This window comes from Tupaia chinensis, unplaced genomic scaffold (genome assembly GCF_000334495.1).
Source record: "Tupaia chinensis unplaced genomic scaffold, TupChi_1.0 Scaffold000057_1, whole genome shotgun sequence".
Classification (NCBI taxonomy): Eukaryota; Metazoa; Chordata; class Mammalia; order Scandentia; family Tupaiidae; genus Tupaia; species Tupaia belangeri.
Window position 1 is genome coordinate 5,856,914 of NW_006159515.1, and position 14,647 is coordinate 5,871,560.

At 43.1% G+C, this 14,647-nt stretch overlaps 1 protein-coding gene across 15 annotated transcripts in view; it reads left to right on the forward strand.

Moving 5' to 3' along the window:
* The window catches only part of DOCK9 (dedicator of cytokinesis 9), a 275,356-nt gene that overhangs the window by 121,283 nt on the left and 139,426 nt on the right, over nucleotides 1-14,647 (forward strand). For all 15 annotated transcript variants that reach the window (XM_027776290.1, XM_027776287.1, XM_027776288.1 and 12 more), the window contains 6 exons: nucleotides 1,716-1,790; nucleotides 3,010-3,150; nucleotides 3,656-3,859; nucleotides 4,518-4,640; nucleotides 10,430-10,512; nucleotides 11,049-11,171. In XM_027776290.1, coding sequence (XP_027632091.1) covers nucleotides 1,716-1,790; nucleotides 3,010-3,150; nucleotides 3,656-3,859; nucleotides 4,518-4,640; nucleotides 10,430-10,512; nucleotides 11,049-11,171 — 749 coding nt within the window. The remainder of the gene's footprint in view (nucleotides 1-1,715; nucleotides 1,791-3,009; nucleotides 3,151-3,655; nucleotides 3,860-4,517; nucleotides 4,641-10,429; nucleotides 10,513-11,048; nucleotides 11,172-14,647) is intronic.

The window sequence follows — 14,647 nt, forward strand, 5'->3', positions numbered from 1 at the left end:
TTAACCTGGCTATGCCTTCTAGCCAATGAATGTATTGTTCACTAGAGATCCTTTAGTGGGGAAGAAGGACAACTTTAGATGTAAAAATAACTTAAGAACTTGTTTCTACCCTGCATACTGTGAGACTCCGTAGAGAGCAGCAAGGTACACTTTGTTGTGGCAAGAGATTCGATCTATCATCTTGTTCAACGTTTTCACTTAGAAACGAAAATGGGGTCTGGGGAGGCTCAGTAGCTGTACGGCTAGGTAACGACTGAACTAGAACCGGAGCAGAGTTTCTTAGTATTTTGGTGGTCATTTCATTGAGACATAGTAGCTGGTTAAAAACTCTAATGATAATTTGGGTCATTATCACAATGGCATGGGCTGAGAAGATGAAGAAGATGCTTAATATCACATTATCCCAGATGAGAAATGTAATAATAGACCTTGTTCGGCCACCAGTAGAGAAGACAAGATGCCCTTTCTGCCATGCCTGTCATTGCCTGTCATCAAGTACTGAGATCTGTCTCAGCATGACTCTGGGGGAAGTAGCAGATAAGAGAGGACCTTCTGTTCTGATTCTGTGGAGATTAACCATGGAGACTGAGAGGAGCCAAGAGCTCTGACTGCCAAGAAGAATAGGGTATAGATTCAGAGGCACCACACATGCAAAATAAGGACTAGAGATGACTTTTGTCTTGCAAATGTCTTAGGAGTCTCTTTTTTTCTTTCTTTGTGCTCCCAAATTCTTTCTCTCCAGCCTAGTCTCTGTCACCATACATCTGTTCCCTTCAATGGTTTATCTTCTGTTCATCCCTTTAATGTTAGAGTCCCTGGGATTCTGTCCTCAGATTTATTTCCATACTCTCCCCTCGGGAATTTCATCTACTCCCAAGAATCTCCTTCCCACCCCTATGCTGATGTTCCCTAAGTTTATAACTCTAGCCTTCTCTGCCTTGTGCTCAAGTCCCATCCCTCCAGGTAGTTGGAAATCCCACCAGCATCTCCACATTCCACTTTATCATCTTTTCCATGAACTTGCTCTTCTTTCTGAATTACCTATCTCAGCTCATAGGTTCATCATTTAGCAGCCTATCCATGCTAGAATGGGGAGATATATTATGGGCCTTACTGTGAACCGGATGGTTATTATGACAGCCCCCAAAAGACACACGAGTCTGCTGGTCTTTCTCTTTTTTCATCCATTGCTTTTATCAGGTTGTCAGGAAAATCATGACCATTTTGCATGGAAAAATACATAGAAAAATGCATCATGACTTCTCTAACAACCTATAAAATACAGAACTTACCATTTTACTTTCTTGCTTAAAATACTGCAGAATATGTTGGACTCTTGACTGATCTCTCCAGACCTTAAGATAGAAGTCACAGACTCATTTCTCTTGACTTTTTCCATCCTGCCCAACTGTTGAGTTGTAATGAAGGACTTTGTCATGCCCAGGTGTGCCTGCCGTGTCCTTCTGACCTACGATGCCTTCTCCTGGAGCACCCTGGTCTCCTTTCTTGGTCTAATGTGTGCGTCCCTCGAGATGACCTTCCTCTGGAAGGTCCTTTCCTGCTGCATGCCCTTTCCTAGTCCACGTGCACTCCCTCTATACCTCACACTTGTCTAGTGCCTGGCCCTTCAGGTTGGGGTGGCTTTCCAACATACTTGGACAGCTCTGTAAGACATGAACTTTGCTCAGTGCCATCTTTATTTATCTTGTTATCAGAGTACCAGAGAAGCGGAAATCAAACTGAAAAGTGAGAGCAGAGTTAAACTTTTTCACTTGGATCCAGATACCCAGGTAAGAGCTATTGTTTAACATTTTCATCTAAGTGGGGAAAGAAAATCTTTGATGGAATTATTTGTTTATTTTGGATTGACAACCAACATAATAATATCAAAATTTTGAGGAAAAATAAAAACTATCTATAATTTTGCCACCATAGATGATATTTGATATTCAGTGGATTGTTGAAAATTGAGAGATTTAGCCAAAGACTTTCTGAAGTCCCTCCAAAGCATATTTACCTGTTAAAATAACCATTGGAATATAGCAGGTATCACTGCAGACACCCCGGAGGCAGTGATCATCCCCAGCTAGCCCAGGCCCAGTCTCACATAGAAACCGTGCCATGCCAGTCTGTGTTCCAGCCAAACCCAAACAGCATGGCGTGGGCCTTCGGACTGCCCCCAAAAGTTAGTACCTCACAGGATTCTTGGAGGTTGGGGGGACAATGGTTCTGCTGGATTTCCTCCTGAATATTTTTTTTCTTCATCTGTGGCCTTTTTAAAAACAAAATAGAATTTATTTTTCTATTTACTGTGATAGCGTTTTTCTGTATTTCTCTTATGGTAAAATATGTATATAACGTGACGATTACCATTGTAACAGTTGGTAAGTGTACAGTTCGGTGGCATTAAGTGCATGCTCATAGTTGTGGAACCATTAGCACTATCTATTTCCAGAACTTTTTCATCTTCCCAAACTGAGACTCTACCACATAATGACTCCCTTCCCCCGAGCCCCTAGTAACTCTGTTCTACTTTCAGTCTCTGAATTCACCTGTTTGAGGAACTTCATAGTGTGGGTCTCATACAGTATTTGTCCTGTTGGATCTGACTCCTTTCACTTAATGTAATGTTTTCGAAGTCCATCTGTATTGTGGCATGTGTCAGAGTTTCCTTTTTATAGCTGAATAATATTCCCTTGTATGTGTACACTATACTATATTTTATGTATCCATACATACCTATGACTGGACCCTAAGGTTCATAACCTTAATTTTTAAGCTCTATTTAAATCATCTATCAAGTAGGTGTACCATCATTTTTGGACTGTTTTTATCATCTATATGTAACTGTTATAAACTCTGTAAGCTTTTTATAAGAGAACACTGTCGTGAGTGTATGACTGTATTAATACATAGCTTTTCCATGTTTTAGGCAGTTTCCATAGAGTAAATTTATGATGGGATTTTTAAATGGAAGCATGATGTATTTATTTACATTTTCTTTTAAAGAAGCTTGACTTCTCATCAGCTGAGCCAGAAGTGAAGCCATTTGAAGAGAAGTTTGGGAAAAGGATTCTTGTCAAGTGCAATGATTTATCTTTCAATTTGCAATGCTGCGTGGCTGAAAATGAAGAAGGACCCACGACAAATGTAATTTTTTCTTTTTAAATGTACAGTTTTGTTTTTGTTTTTGTTTTCTTTCAACACTCAGAGATTTCAGAGGTGCCCATTACAATACAGATGAATGTGAGATCCTAGTTTGTGGTATTTAAGAGGCACAGTGTTCACTCAGGGTACAGAGAGTTATTTTAACCACACTGACAGGATGTTTATGTTGAAGGATCGGGATGGGAGGTGTGTGCTCTGTGTTCCAGGAGACAGATTTCATTTGATGCTTTAGGGAGAGCGACTCACGTTTTCTGTGGAGCACACATTAAGTAGCAAAGCATGTAAAGGTTAAACGATTGTTTCGTTTGTTTTCTAAAATGGTTTATAATCTACTTCTCTATGTGGCAAAAAACAGGACTATTTATCTTTACTAGTAATTTGTGGCATCCGTCATAAACAGGTCTTGTCATTTCTTCTTGGATAGCATTCTCTTCCTCTCCAGCTGGTTGAGCCATCGTGATGGACTGGGTTGTTTTATTCTGTGCAGGTAGAGCCTTTCTTTGTTACTTTATCCCTGTTTGACATAAAATACAACCGGAAGATTTCTGCTGATTTCCACGTGGACCTGAACCACTTCTCAGTGAGGCAGATGCTGGCCACCACGTCCCCAGCTCTGATGAACGGTGGTGGGCAGAGCCCGCCTGCCCTTCAGGACAGCCTTCACGAAGCCGCCATGCAGTATCCGAAGCAGGTGGGGAGCAGCCCGCAGAGTGCTTCTCAGACTTACCTTGCACACACCGCGTGAACACATGGGAATGCCCAAGTGAGGCAGACCAGGCCTTGCAGTGCGTGAGTGGGGCAGATGAGACTGTGAATGGTATTGACAGCATCTATAATTAGATAGTAAAAGCGGCTGAGGGAGTGTTTTTTTATTTCTCATTTCTTTTTTTATTTTTCTTCCTTTTAACTAGGTGTATGTGCTTGCCAGAGAGAGAGAGAGGAGGGGGGTGAGAAAGCACTGCCATGGAAGGTAGTCAGGCCTCGATCCCTTCTCCATTTCTCCCTCCTTTTGGTATTTGGGGCATGCATGCACATGCACCCGTTGTGGTTTTCAGGCTACCAGGTCTGAGACTTGAACTGCTAAGTCATCTATGTAGGATCCAGCTGCCGTAACCACCACGCCACCAGCTGGCTCTCACTTTTCTATTTTTTCTAAACTTTCTCCTAGTTGTTCCCCTCTTTTCCTCCAAGTCGGCTTTTGAGCAGACAATGTACTCGTAGGCTAACCCTGGCACTAGGTGGTTCCCTGAGCCGTACTGTTGCCCCATCCTCGGCTGTCTTAATGTTCACGATGTTTGTGTTAGGCAGCTGTGAACCCTGCTTACTGGAGATCTCCGTTTGTTTCCTAGGGAATATTTTCGGTCACGTGTCCTCACCCAGATATATTTCTCGTGGCCAGAATTGAAAAGGTCCTTCAGGGCAGCATCACACACTGTGCTGAGCCGTATATGAAAAGTTCAGACTCCTCGAAGGTATGGATGGCTTTGATGCTTTGTGATGAGAAAAGCACTTCATGTTGGAGCGAAATTGCTAAACGAAGTCATAGGCCAGCCATGTTTATGGGCAAAACGGTTCAGAATTTATATCTGCTCTTGATTTAACTCTGTGTCTGACTCTTGGTAAAAATGAGTCCTGTGTATAAATAGAATGCCTCATTTGGCTAGTCTAATCCGACATCCTAAAATAATTTGCAAGGGAACTGCCAACCTAATAGCCAACTATCTGTCATTAAAAAGAACATATATTATATGCAAAGAGAATTCATCCATCCTATCACTGATGTGTCTCTTGGGTTCTGGAATTTTATTTTGTTCCATTTGCGCTATGAAACTGGAGACTAAGAGATGCCCGTGGCTCAGATGGCTTGGCCAGTGCAGTGGTTCAGGTTCACTTGTTTTTGTCAGAGGGAGCAGGACTATAGTGGGAGATGCTGTGACCTTAGGTGGAAGACAGAATGGGAACATACAAGGTGTAAGGTTGGTATCTTTTTTCTTACGGGAGATTTTTGCTATAGGGCACGTGAGCTTGCCCGAGACAGAAAATGAAAAGTCACCCCCATGCTGCAATCCCTTCTCCTCCATTTTTTCTCAGGATTTTGGGCACTCACACACATGTGCCCAGCGTTAGTTTCAAGCCACCAGGTGTAGGATGTGAACCGTGGTCAACCATGTGGGAGTCCACCACCTTAACCACTATGCCACCTGCTGGCCTCAGTTTTGTTTTTGTTTTGTTTTGTTTTTAAGTTTGCCGTAGCATATGTGCACTTGCTGGGGAGGGATGGGAGTGAGAACGCACTTCCCTAACGGGGGATGGCTATGCCACATTCCCTTCTCCTCCATTCTTCTCTTGGGACTCTTAGGCATGCAGACACACACACACCTGGTGTGTTCTTCAACCCACTGGGTCTAGAACTTGGACTGTGTAGTCAGCCATATGGAATCCAGCCACCTCAACCACCATAGCACGGGGTGGCCCAGGTTGCTGGTTTTTTTTTTTTTTTTTTTGCTATAGGGCACGTGCGCTCGCCCGAAAGACAGAGAGAGACAGAGAGATAGAAAGCGAGAAATCACCCCCCTTCTGGGGTGGGGATGGCCACACTGCAATCCCTTCTCCTCCATTCTCCTCTCGGGATCTTGGACATGCACACACATGCGCCCGGCATGAGTTTAAGCCACCGAGTCCAAGACTTGGACCATGGTCAACTACATGGGAGTCCAGCAACATAGCCATTACGCTAACTGCTGGTCCCAGGCTGCTGTATTTTGTAAACAGTGTTCATTACTTGAGACGTGCCTAGTATCACCTAGTCTACACAACTAGGTGTAGACACACCATATAGTTAGTAAATGTTAGAAGACATCAAGTCTGAGATCTCCTTTCATAATTCAGAAAACTGCAGCTGCAAAGGTTTATTCACCTGCTCAGTGTCCCACGCTAGCGCGGCCGAAGGGCGGGTGACTGTCACTTTCTAGCACATTGTACAGTCTGCTTAGAATAGGCTGTCAAGCACTGCTGTTCTTGCCAGTTTTGCAGTATTTTTAGTTAGTTTATTCAACAGTAGATTCTTTTTTAAACAAATATTTCTCTACGTCGACGTCTGAGATGGCGTGGCTACGCTGACAAGGACTAGCCAGCAGTAGGGACAGACACCGCAGGAGCACCGCCCCGTGTTTACTCAGTTCACTCAGGGCTTCCCTTCATCTCTGTGGCCACCCTCATCACAAGAGTGTCCCCCGAAATGCAGGATTGTCGTTAAAGAACAGGTCCTGGGAGTCAGACGTGGGTTGAGTGTCTGACTAGCCTGGGGACTAGTGACAAGTCACATGACCCCTCGGCCCCCATGTCCTGTTGTGGATGAAGGGTGATGTCACCAGCTGCCTCTACCGTGTTCACAGGGCAGTGTTAGAATCAAACGGGCGACGCAGGAGACGGTGCAGTGGACGTCATAAACCACTGAGAGCATGGAGGACAGTTATTTATTACCTCTCCCGTCCAATAAAAGCCGTTTCCTTGGTGCATCGCTTCACTAGCGAGCCCTTTTGGCTGATAAAAGCTGAGGGAAGTTTGATCTCTTGAGAAAGCAGTTTTCTTTCTCAAAACCAAGTGTGTGAAACCTTGGATGAGAAGCTCTTTTAAGTGTTAACAGTCCATGAAGGCCTCAGATAAGCTCTGTCCCCACTGTGTTTGCAGGACGTTTCCCAGGGTCACGCCCCCCACCCACCTTACAGCTCTCTTGTTCTGTTACCTCTGCCTGCCGCGTGCACACTTTGGAATTTGGCAGCTCTCATTAGTGCAAAACTCACTTACACTGAGGGCCGAAGTTGCTCTGCACGCTTCCCAGTGTCAGTGAGGACCCGGGGGAATCTGCTTTTCCCTCACCCTCATGAAGTGGAAGGCCCATCTGTGTGTACGTTATTCACACATTGGCTCCCCCCAGCGCCCAGCGTAAAATTAAAGCAGGAACTGAGGTTTAGCCACCTATGTCCACATAGAGGCTTGGGGAGCGATACTGCAGTGAGATTATTTTGTTGCCTATCAAAGTTGTCTCTTCATGTTGTCCAAGATAGTCTAGGTCATTCACTGGAGTATCTTAGTTTTGGAGGACATTTTCATGAAGTCTCTGTAGATATCTATTGTGAATATTTTTTTTTTTTCAAAAGAAAGGAAGGGAGACAGAAAAGGAAGACCCAAAAGGCAGAGGTATGTCTTCCACTCTGACTTGCACACGTACACTGCTCTATTTTACCCTTGGTGAGTCTCAGAGTCCAGTCCTCATTCACCCCAAAGAAGAGTGAAACCTGTTGAAGCCTTGTGTTCCACCGTTAAATTTTATGAAAATACTGCGCTTTACTCCACTGCGCATTTGTTATTATTAGACCTGAAAATGTTTAGGTAAAGTTGACCCTCTGGGAAGGTGGGCCATTTCGCCCTATGACTCCAAGCACCAGAGACAACTAGGTCGCCCCAGGGAGGAAGAGCAACCCCACTGAAGAAGAGGGGGAGGTCCTGGATCATCTCGCGATAACTGCTTCAGCAGTGGCTGTTTTCCAGTTCACTCATGAAAGTAGTGATTCCCACAAAATGATTATAAAGTTTTGTAACTCCAAGGAATCAAGAAAATCATAGCTCACACCCTTCTTTCTTTTAGGTGAGGAAAATGGAGCCCAAAGAGATTTCATAGCCTACAGAGTCACACAGCTGGGTTTTAAGATATACGAAGGGACTTCAGAATGTTCATGGAAAGGGAATTTCAGTGCAAATCTGTTTGGGTGGGGGAGAATAATTGAAATCCATGGGTAGCTTTCTTACAGTACATGTTTTCCATGAACTTTTTGAAGGTCTCCCAGCATCCCCCCAATACAGTTCTGTCGTTCTGCTCCTGAGTCTTCCGTTGGTAGGTCAGTGCTTCTCAAACCCGATGGTGCACACAGATCCGCAGAGGTCTGTCAGAATATAGGTTCTGGTAGAGGGGGATCAGGCTGGGCCTGAGACCCTACATTTCTTTCCTTTCTTAAAAAATGTATTTATGTATTTTACATTCATTCACTGAACATCAATCATCACAGCATACAAAATGTCACTTCCCGTCCGGAATACACTGTACAGTGGCTTGATCATACATGTTATCATCACAAATAATTTTCTATTTCTTGTTTTATGTATATACACACACACACACACACACACACACACACACACACACACACATGTATTTTCCCCCTATTTCTCACCCTCTGCCATTTCTCACCCTCCTCTCAACTGTCTCTGGTATCTGCAGTTGCTTTTCATTCCTTTGTCCCCCCACATTTTATTTGTTCACAAAATATCTAAATTAATCTACTTTCAATAGCAAGTTCAGCTGATATATAGATAACTGTGAACACATATTTGACTTTAGGCATGAAACTTTGAGTAGAATGAATATACTATAAAGTAGCACCTAGCTGAGGCGATATAGCTCACTGTGGCCATTAAATGGGTATTTTTAAATATATTTTTTAATTTTAAGAAAGGCAGTTTTAGCTTTAATAAATCAAAATCAAGGGCTAGCAGGTGGGGTGGTGGATAAGGGTACTGGACTCCCACATGGCCGACTGCGGTTCAAGTCCAGGACCTGGCGGCTTGCTTTCTCACTTTCCCTCTCTCTCTCTCACACTCTGTCCCTCTCTGTCCCTCTTTAATTTATCCAATTAAAATAAATAAATAAAATGGAGTTAAATAAAATAATTCTTAGAAAAAATTTAAAAAATGTTAAGAGAACTTTGCTTAAGACTTAAAGGCAGGAAACAGGTTAGGATTCTGTTCAAATAGTAGTTGCATGGACCAGTCGACAACCCAAGAGAAGACAAAAATTTTTAACTCTGGAAAACAAAGCATAGGAGGAGATCAGTCATGTTTTTGTCAAAAGTCATAAAATTCTATTTCACCAGCTCAGTCTTGTGTACTTAATCCGGTGAAAGGGACCGTAGGTTTCTCACAGTGCCGCTGGCTCTGCCACTCAGAGCCCAGGGCTCACAGGTGCTAGGGCAGGTTTCCCCACGTGGTTTGACCTTGAAGTACTCAAGTCACGTAAAAGACCCTTCAGCCCCCATGGCGACTCTCCGTGTCAGTGAAACTGCTTGATGACAATGCACTAGCCCAGTACAAGCAAACAGGGGAATTGGGTGTCATCTGCTTTAGTCATCGGGATGTCGCTGAGTAATAATAGTCCTGCCATTGTGTACGTGTGTAAACCAAAAGCAGATGTGCCTCACTGTGCACTGTGAGGTTACTTAGCCAGCCTACAAAGTTGTTAGGAAGTGAAAACAGCAGTAATTTTTTTTTTTTTGAGAGGTTTTTGCTATAGGGCACGTGTGCTCGCCGGAAAGATAGAGAGACAGAAAGACAGAAAGCGAGAAATCACCCCCCAGGAGGGATGATACGCCGCAATTCCTTCTCTTCCATTCTCTTCTTGGGATCTTGGGCATGCACTCACGCGCCTGGCGTGAGTTTAAGCCACCGGGTCCGGGACTCAAACTGCAGTAGACTACATGGGCATCCAGCCATTACGCTAACTGCTGGTCCCAGCAGTAATTTCTATTTAGAAAGCAAGAACAGACCATTTGAAAACCTTGGCCTAACGTAAGTCAGTAACTGTTGGGTTGTTGGGAAAGGCATGATGTATTTTTGCATGGAAAAAATATGTCCTGACTACCCCGATGACCTAATATAATGCCATAGGAAGATATCTGCCCTCCCAGTTGTGGGACTCTACGCAAGCCAGTGCACACTAGGAGCTGTGAAAGGTTAGTATGTTCCTTAGTATTCTCATTTAAACTCCAGGAATGTGATATATTTTGACATGAATACCAATATCAGTGATTATTAATAAGTAAGTGGATTTTTAATAAGTAACCCTTAGTCATAAAGAAGTATGAAATCCTGTGACGTGACAGGTTTGTTACCTGCAAACACCAAAGAAAACATATGTTCTGGGGAACAGTCCTCAGTGTATACTTCTTATGAATCACTGCTAGAGAATGTCCCGTCAGTAAGGGCCTCTGCACTGAGTGGGTCCATCCGCCTTTGTGACCGTAAGTCAGATACCACAGTCAGCACTCCTTTAATGGACATGACACTGGCTGTTCAGATCACACTGGGTCATCTGAAAAGTCATGATGCATCTTTGCATAGAAAAGTACATCATGGCTTTTCAGATGACCCAATAGTTTTCCTACGAGTGGGATCTAATTGCCCATGGCTTTATTCTTGTGTCTTCAAGGTTGCTCAGAAGGTGCTGAAGAATGCCAAGCAGGCATGCCAAAGACTGGGACAGTACAGAATGCCATTTGCTTGGGCAGCAAGGTAAGCAAACGTCTTTTATACAAATATTGGTAGGTAGGTAGGTAGAACTATTCTGTTGTCCAAGATAAAGAAGATTTGACTGTGTGAAACTGAGAAACAAGTAAGCCTCAGGTCTGAAAATCATTTAGCAGAGTTAGAGAGAAGGATGCTGGCTAGAGGGTAGCTGTGTGGACCTAGCAGGGGGACAGGAGTGTTTGCTGTAGAACTGGAGTTCCAGTCCCAGCCACGTGCCTCCACCAGGACTGGGCGATGCCCAGGGAGGAAGCCGTGGTCTTTATCTGTGCCTCTGCTTCTCAAGCAGTGGACAGTGCATGTTGTTTTCTAAGCACAAGCTGTTTGCTGGGGCTGTTTTTTACGTAAATTGAGTTAGTTGTGCTCATCCCTATTAATGTTTTCTGTGTATTTAGGTAGTTAGATTTCTTTTGGCCACAGCCAGTGGAATAATAATTAGTCATTGCATAGGAACCACAGTGAAATGATGACTTTATTTTGGTATTTTGGAAACCTGGTTTAGAAATACCATTTTGCTATTTCAGAACATTGTTTAAGGATGCATCTGGAAACCTCGACAAAAATGCCAGATTTTCTGCCGTCTACAGGCAAGACAGCAATAAGCTATCAAATGACGACATGCTCAAGTTGCTTGCAGACTTTCGGAAGTGAGTTTCAAGGGCTTACTTATTTCTATACCTGAAAGCAGTTACGTGGTGAGGAGGGGAGAACAGGGAAGCAGTTACTTAAACTGCCTGATTCAGATATTCTAAGAGATGGTTAATGAGCAGGGAATGTTTAAGTCCTTGGAAAGGAATAAAGCATTTATACCAAGTGTAACCTGGTAAGTTTGGATCTGTACAGCACCTTCTGGGTGGCACTGTGGGGACAGTGCCATGAAGTCCTAGGGAAGGGTCCTTTCTTGCTCTGGTCAGCTTCTGGTAGTCCTAGGTGTTCCTTGGCTTGTGGCAAGGTGACTCCAATCGCTGCCTCTGTCTTCGCATGACTGTCTTCCAGTGCATCTCTGTCTAAATGTCCTTCCTATAAGAATACCGGCCATGCTGGGTAAGGGCCAGCCCTGGTGACTTCATCTTCATTGAGTACATCTGCAAAGACCTTCTCTCCAAATAAGGTCACATTCATAGGTCTGGGGGAGGACACCAGCATATCTTTCTGGAGGACACAGTTCACTTTACAATAGTGAGGCAGAGAGATTGAGCAACATGTCCAGTGTCACACAGCTGGTGGTGGCTGAAGTCAGTCTGATCTGAGGCGCAGGCTCTTAACTACCATGCTGTTTGCTGCTCCCTCACAATGAGCTTACGTCTCAGTCTATGAGGCTGATTTCCTTTGCCAGGGGGTTAGGCTTTAGGACTTTTCTGGGAAAATTCTTGGAATGAGAAAAGCAGAGCATTAGAAGATAATGAAATGAAAAGAATGGCCAAGAGCCAGGTGCTAACTTTCAGTCTTATTTTTTATTTGAAACATGCATCAAAAGAACAATATTATCAGATTGCCTAGAATTTAAAAATGGCTATTTAGATTTCGTTAACTACGGTTTTACCTTTTTCTTACCTTTTTCTCTTCAGTAGTGAGAATAGAAGAGATATGAAGCATAGAATAGGCTTAATGAATTCTAAAAATTTAGAGATGTACTCTTTTAAGAAATATTTATTTATTTATTTATTTATTTATTTGTCTATTTATTTGTTGTGATTTCTAAGCCGCCAAGTGTGGGACTTGAACCATGGTCAGCCATATGAGAATCCAGCACCTTAACTACCATGACACCTGCTGAATTCTTATTAAGAATATAATCATGTCTGTGTCACTAGGCAGGAGCCTTCAAAAGGTTGTGGAATCCCTTGTTCAGAGGCTTACCGAGGCAGAAAGGAAGTGGGATCTTAGGTGAATGGAGGTGGCTGTTCAGAAAAGTTGCGAAGGGTTCTCAAGGTACCTTGTAATTATGTGATTCTCAGTTCTCGACTGTCTTGATGATTTCCCTATTTGGGCTTTCATGAATAGTGCAGCCTCAGTTTTGCTATCACAAAGTTACTCTCCCTGCCTGGACTCTAAGTTTTGCTAAGTCAGCAAAGCAGAGTGCATACCCATTAGATCCAGCTGGTTTGAACCTCTCTCCATATCACTGGGAATATTGGCACAGGAGCAGGTGAGGATGCAGGTGAAGGATGGGCCTCCTGGCTGAGTTCCTGAACAACTCAAGGTACCTCCAGCTGCTGGTCACCATCTGACAGTCATGCACCTTGGTAAGGCCAAGGGCTCGGTCGGAGAGAGCACCTGGTCCCTTACAAGTCTATTACTGTTTTGGAGACTAAATGAAAGGACAGCACTTTGTTTCTATTATAAATGATAAAGGTTCCTTTAATTATAAAGTTAATATATACCCTTTTTAGACATTTTGAGAAATACAGACTAAAAGGACAAAAACTCGTTTATCTATAGTTTTACCTTTCATGAAGGACCAGGCTGAATCTTTGGGGCATAATTTCTGTACATGTATTTTAGTTTGTTTTATGTAGCTGTGGTCACACTAGATATGTAGGCGTTCCTGCATAACAAGTAGTTTATGAAGGCGTTCTACATTTTTATAAGCATCTTTTTTTTTTTTTTTAGATTTTTGCCATAGAGCATATGTGTTTGCCAGAGGGAGGCAGAGAGAGAGAAAGTGAGAAATCACCCCCCAAGGGATGGCCATGCTGCAGTCCCTTTTCCTCCGTTTTCTTCTTGGGATTTTGGGGATATACACACATACACCCAGCCTATTTTTCAAGCTGCTGGGTCTAGGACTTGAACCACAAAGTCAGTCATGTGAGGTTCAGCACCTTAACCACCAGACCGCCTGCTGGTCCTGTAAACATCCTTTTCAGTGCCTGTTAGTGAATATTATAGTCCATTGAACCCATGACCATAAATTACTTAACTCTTCCCCAGTTCCTGGACATTTATACCATATCTGATTTTTAAGAATTATAAATATAAGCCACTGTTCGCATCTTTTAAAAAACCTTCTCTTATTGATATTGGGTAATGTATTATCATACATGCTGTATTTTCATGCAGTAATTATTGTCATTTTAAAATTTGAGTTCCAGGGAACTTCCACACTTTCTTATAGAATAACAAGTTAATTTTTTGAAAACCCAGTCACTTTGAGTTAAATAGATTATGCGATGTTCATCACACTGCTATTTAACTCTTTACTAATCTTGCTATGGGTTTAAATGTGCTCACTAGAAAGGTGAACACACTATACTGTTAAGGCAGAAAATGCATTTCTATAAGCCCTCATTTTTTAAAAGAAATTATTTCATTTTTTTTTATGTATATAAGTTAAGTAACTAGCCAAATAGCTATATAAGGAAGAAAGGCATGAAACAGTCATTTGGGATATACATCAAAAAATTAATCATAGTTCTCTCTGAGGGGTAGGTTTATGGGTGATTTTTTTACTTTCTATTTTATAAAATTCCACCATTTATATGCAGACATTTTTTAAAAACAAATTTGTACTTTTCTATTCAGACACAATGAAGGTTTTTAATGCGTGATGGAGTTGGAGCCTGGTTAATGCTGGGCTGATTAGCCTGAGTGTCCCGCGGTAGCAGCTGCTCGGGATAGCCCCAGCTCTGTCAGGGTTCTGTGTTCTTCCGTGGCTGCTGGAGAGTGGGGTCACACAGGGTCACTAATCAAAAAGTCATTTGAGTGGAAAGCCTGTGGCCGGGCAGCCGAGAATACAGACCTTGTTGGTTCAGAGTACAGGGGATAGCGAAGTGTGGGCTCTCCTCTTCCCCCACACCTTCACGCCTGCGCTCAGTAGGAAGGATTTTGTGTGAAGGGTGTGTTCCAGGTGACCTGTTAGGGAACCAGACACCTGAAAAAGTGGGTCCAATGCAACAGCATTAGAAGATGACAGTAATTCTAGGGAAGCCACCGTCCTCAGTGACAGGCCAAGGAAATATTGGTGTCTCCTCCCTGTGCTGGTCCCTGTAGGATTAGGGGAGGAGAGGATTTCTTTTTCTTTTTCTCTTCTTTTGTCCTTCCTTCCTTCCTTCCTTCCTTCCTTCCTTCCTTCCTTCCTTCTTTCCTTCCTTCCCTCCCTCCCTCCCTCCCTCATTCCTCCCTC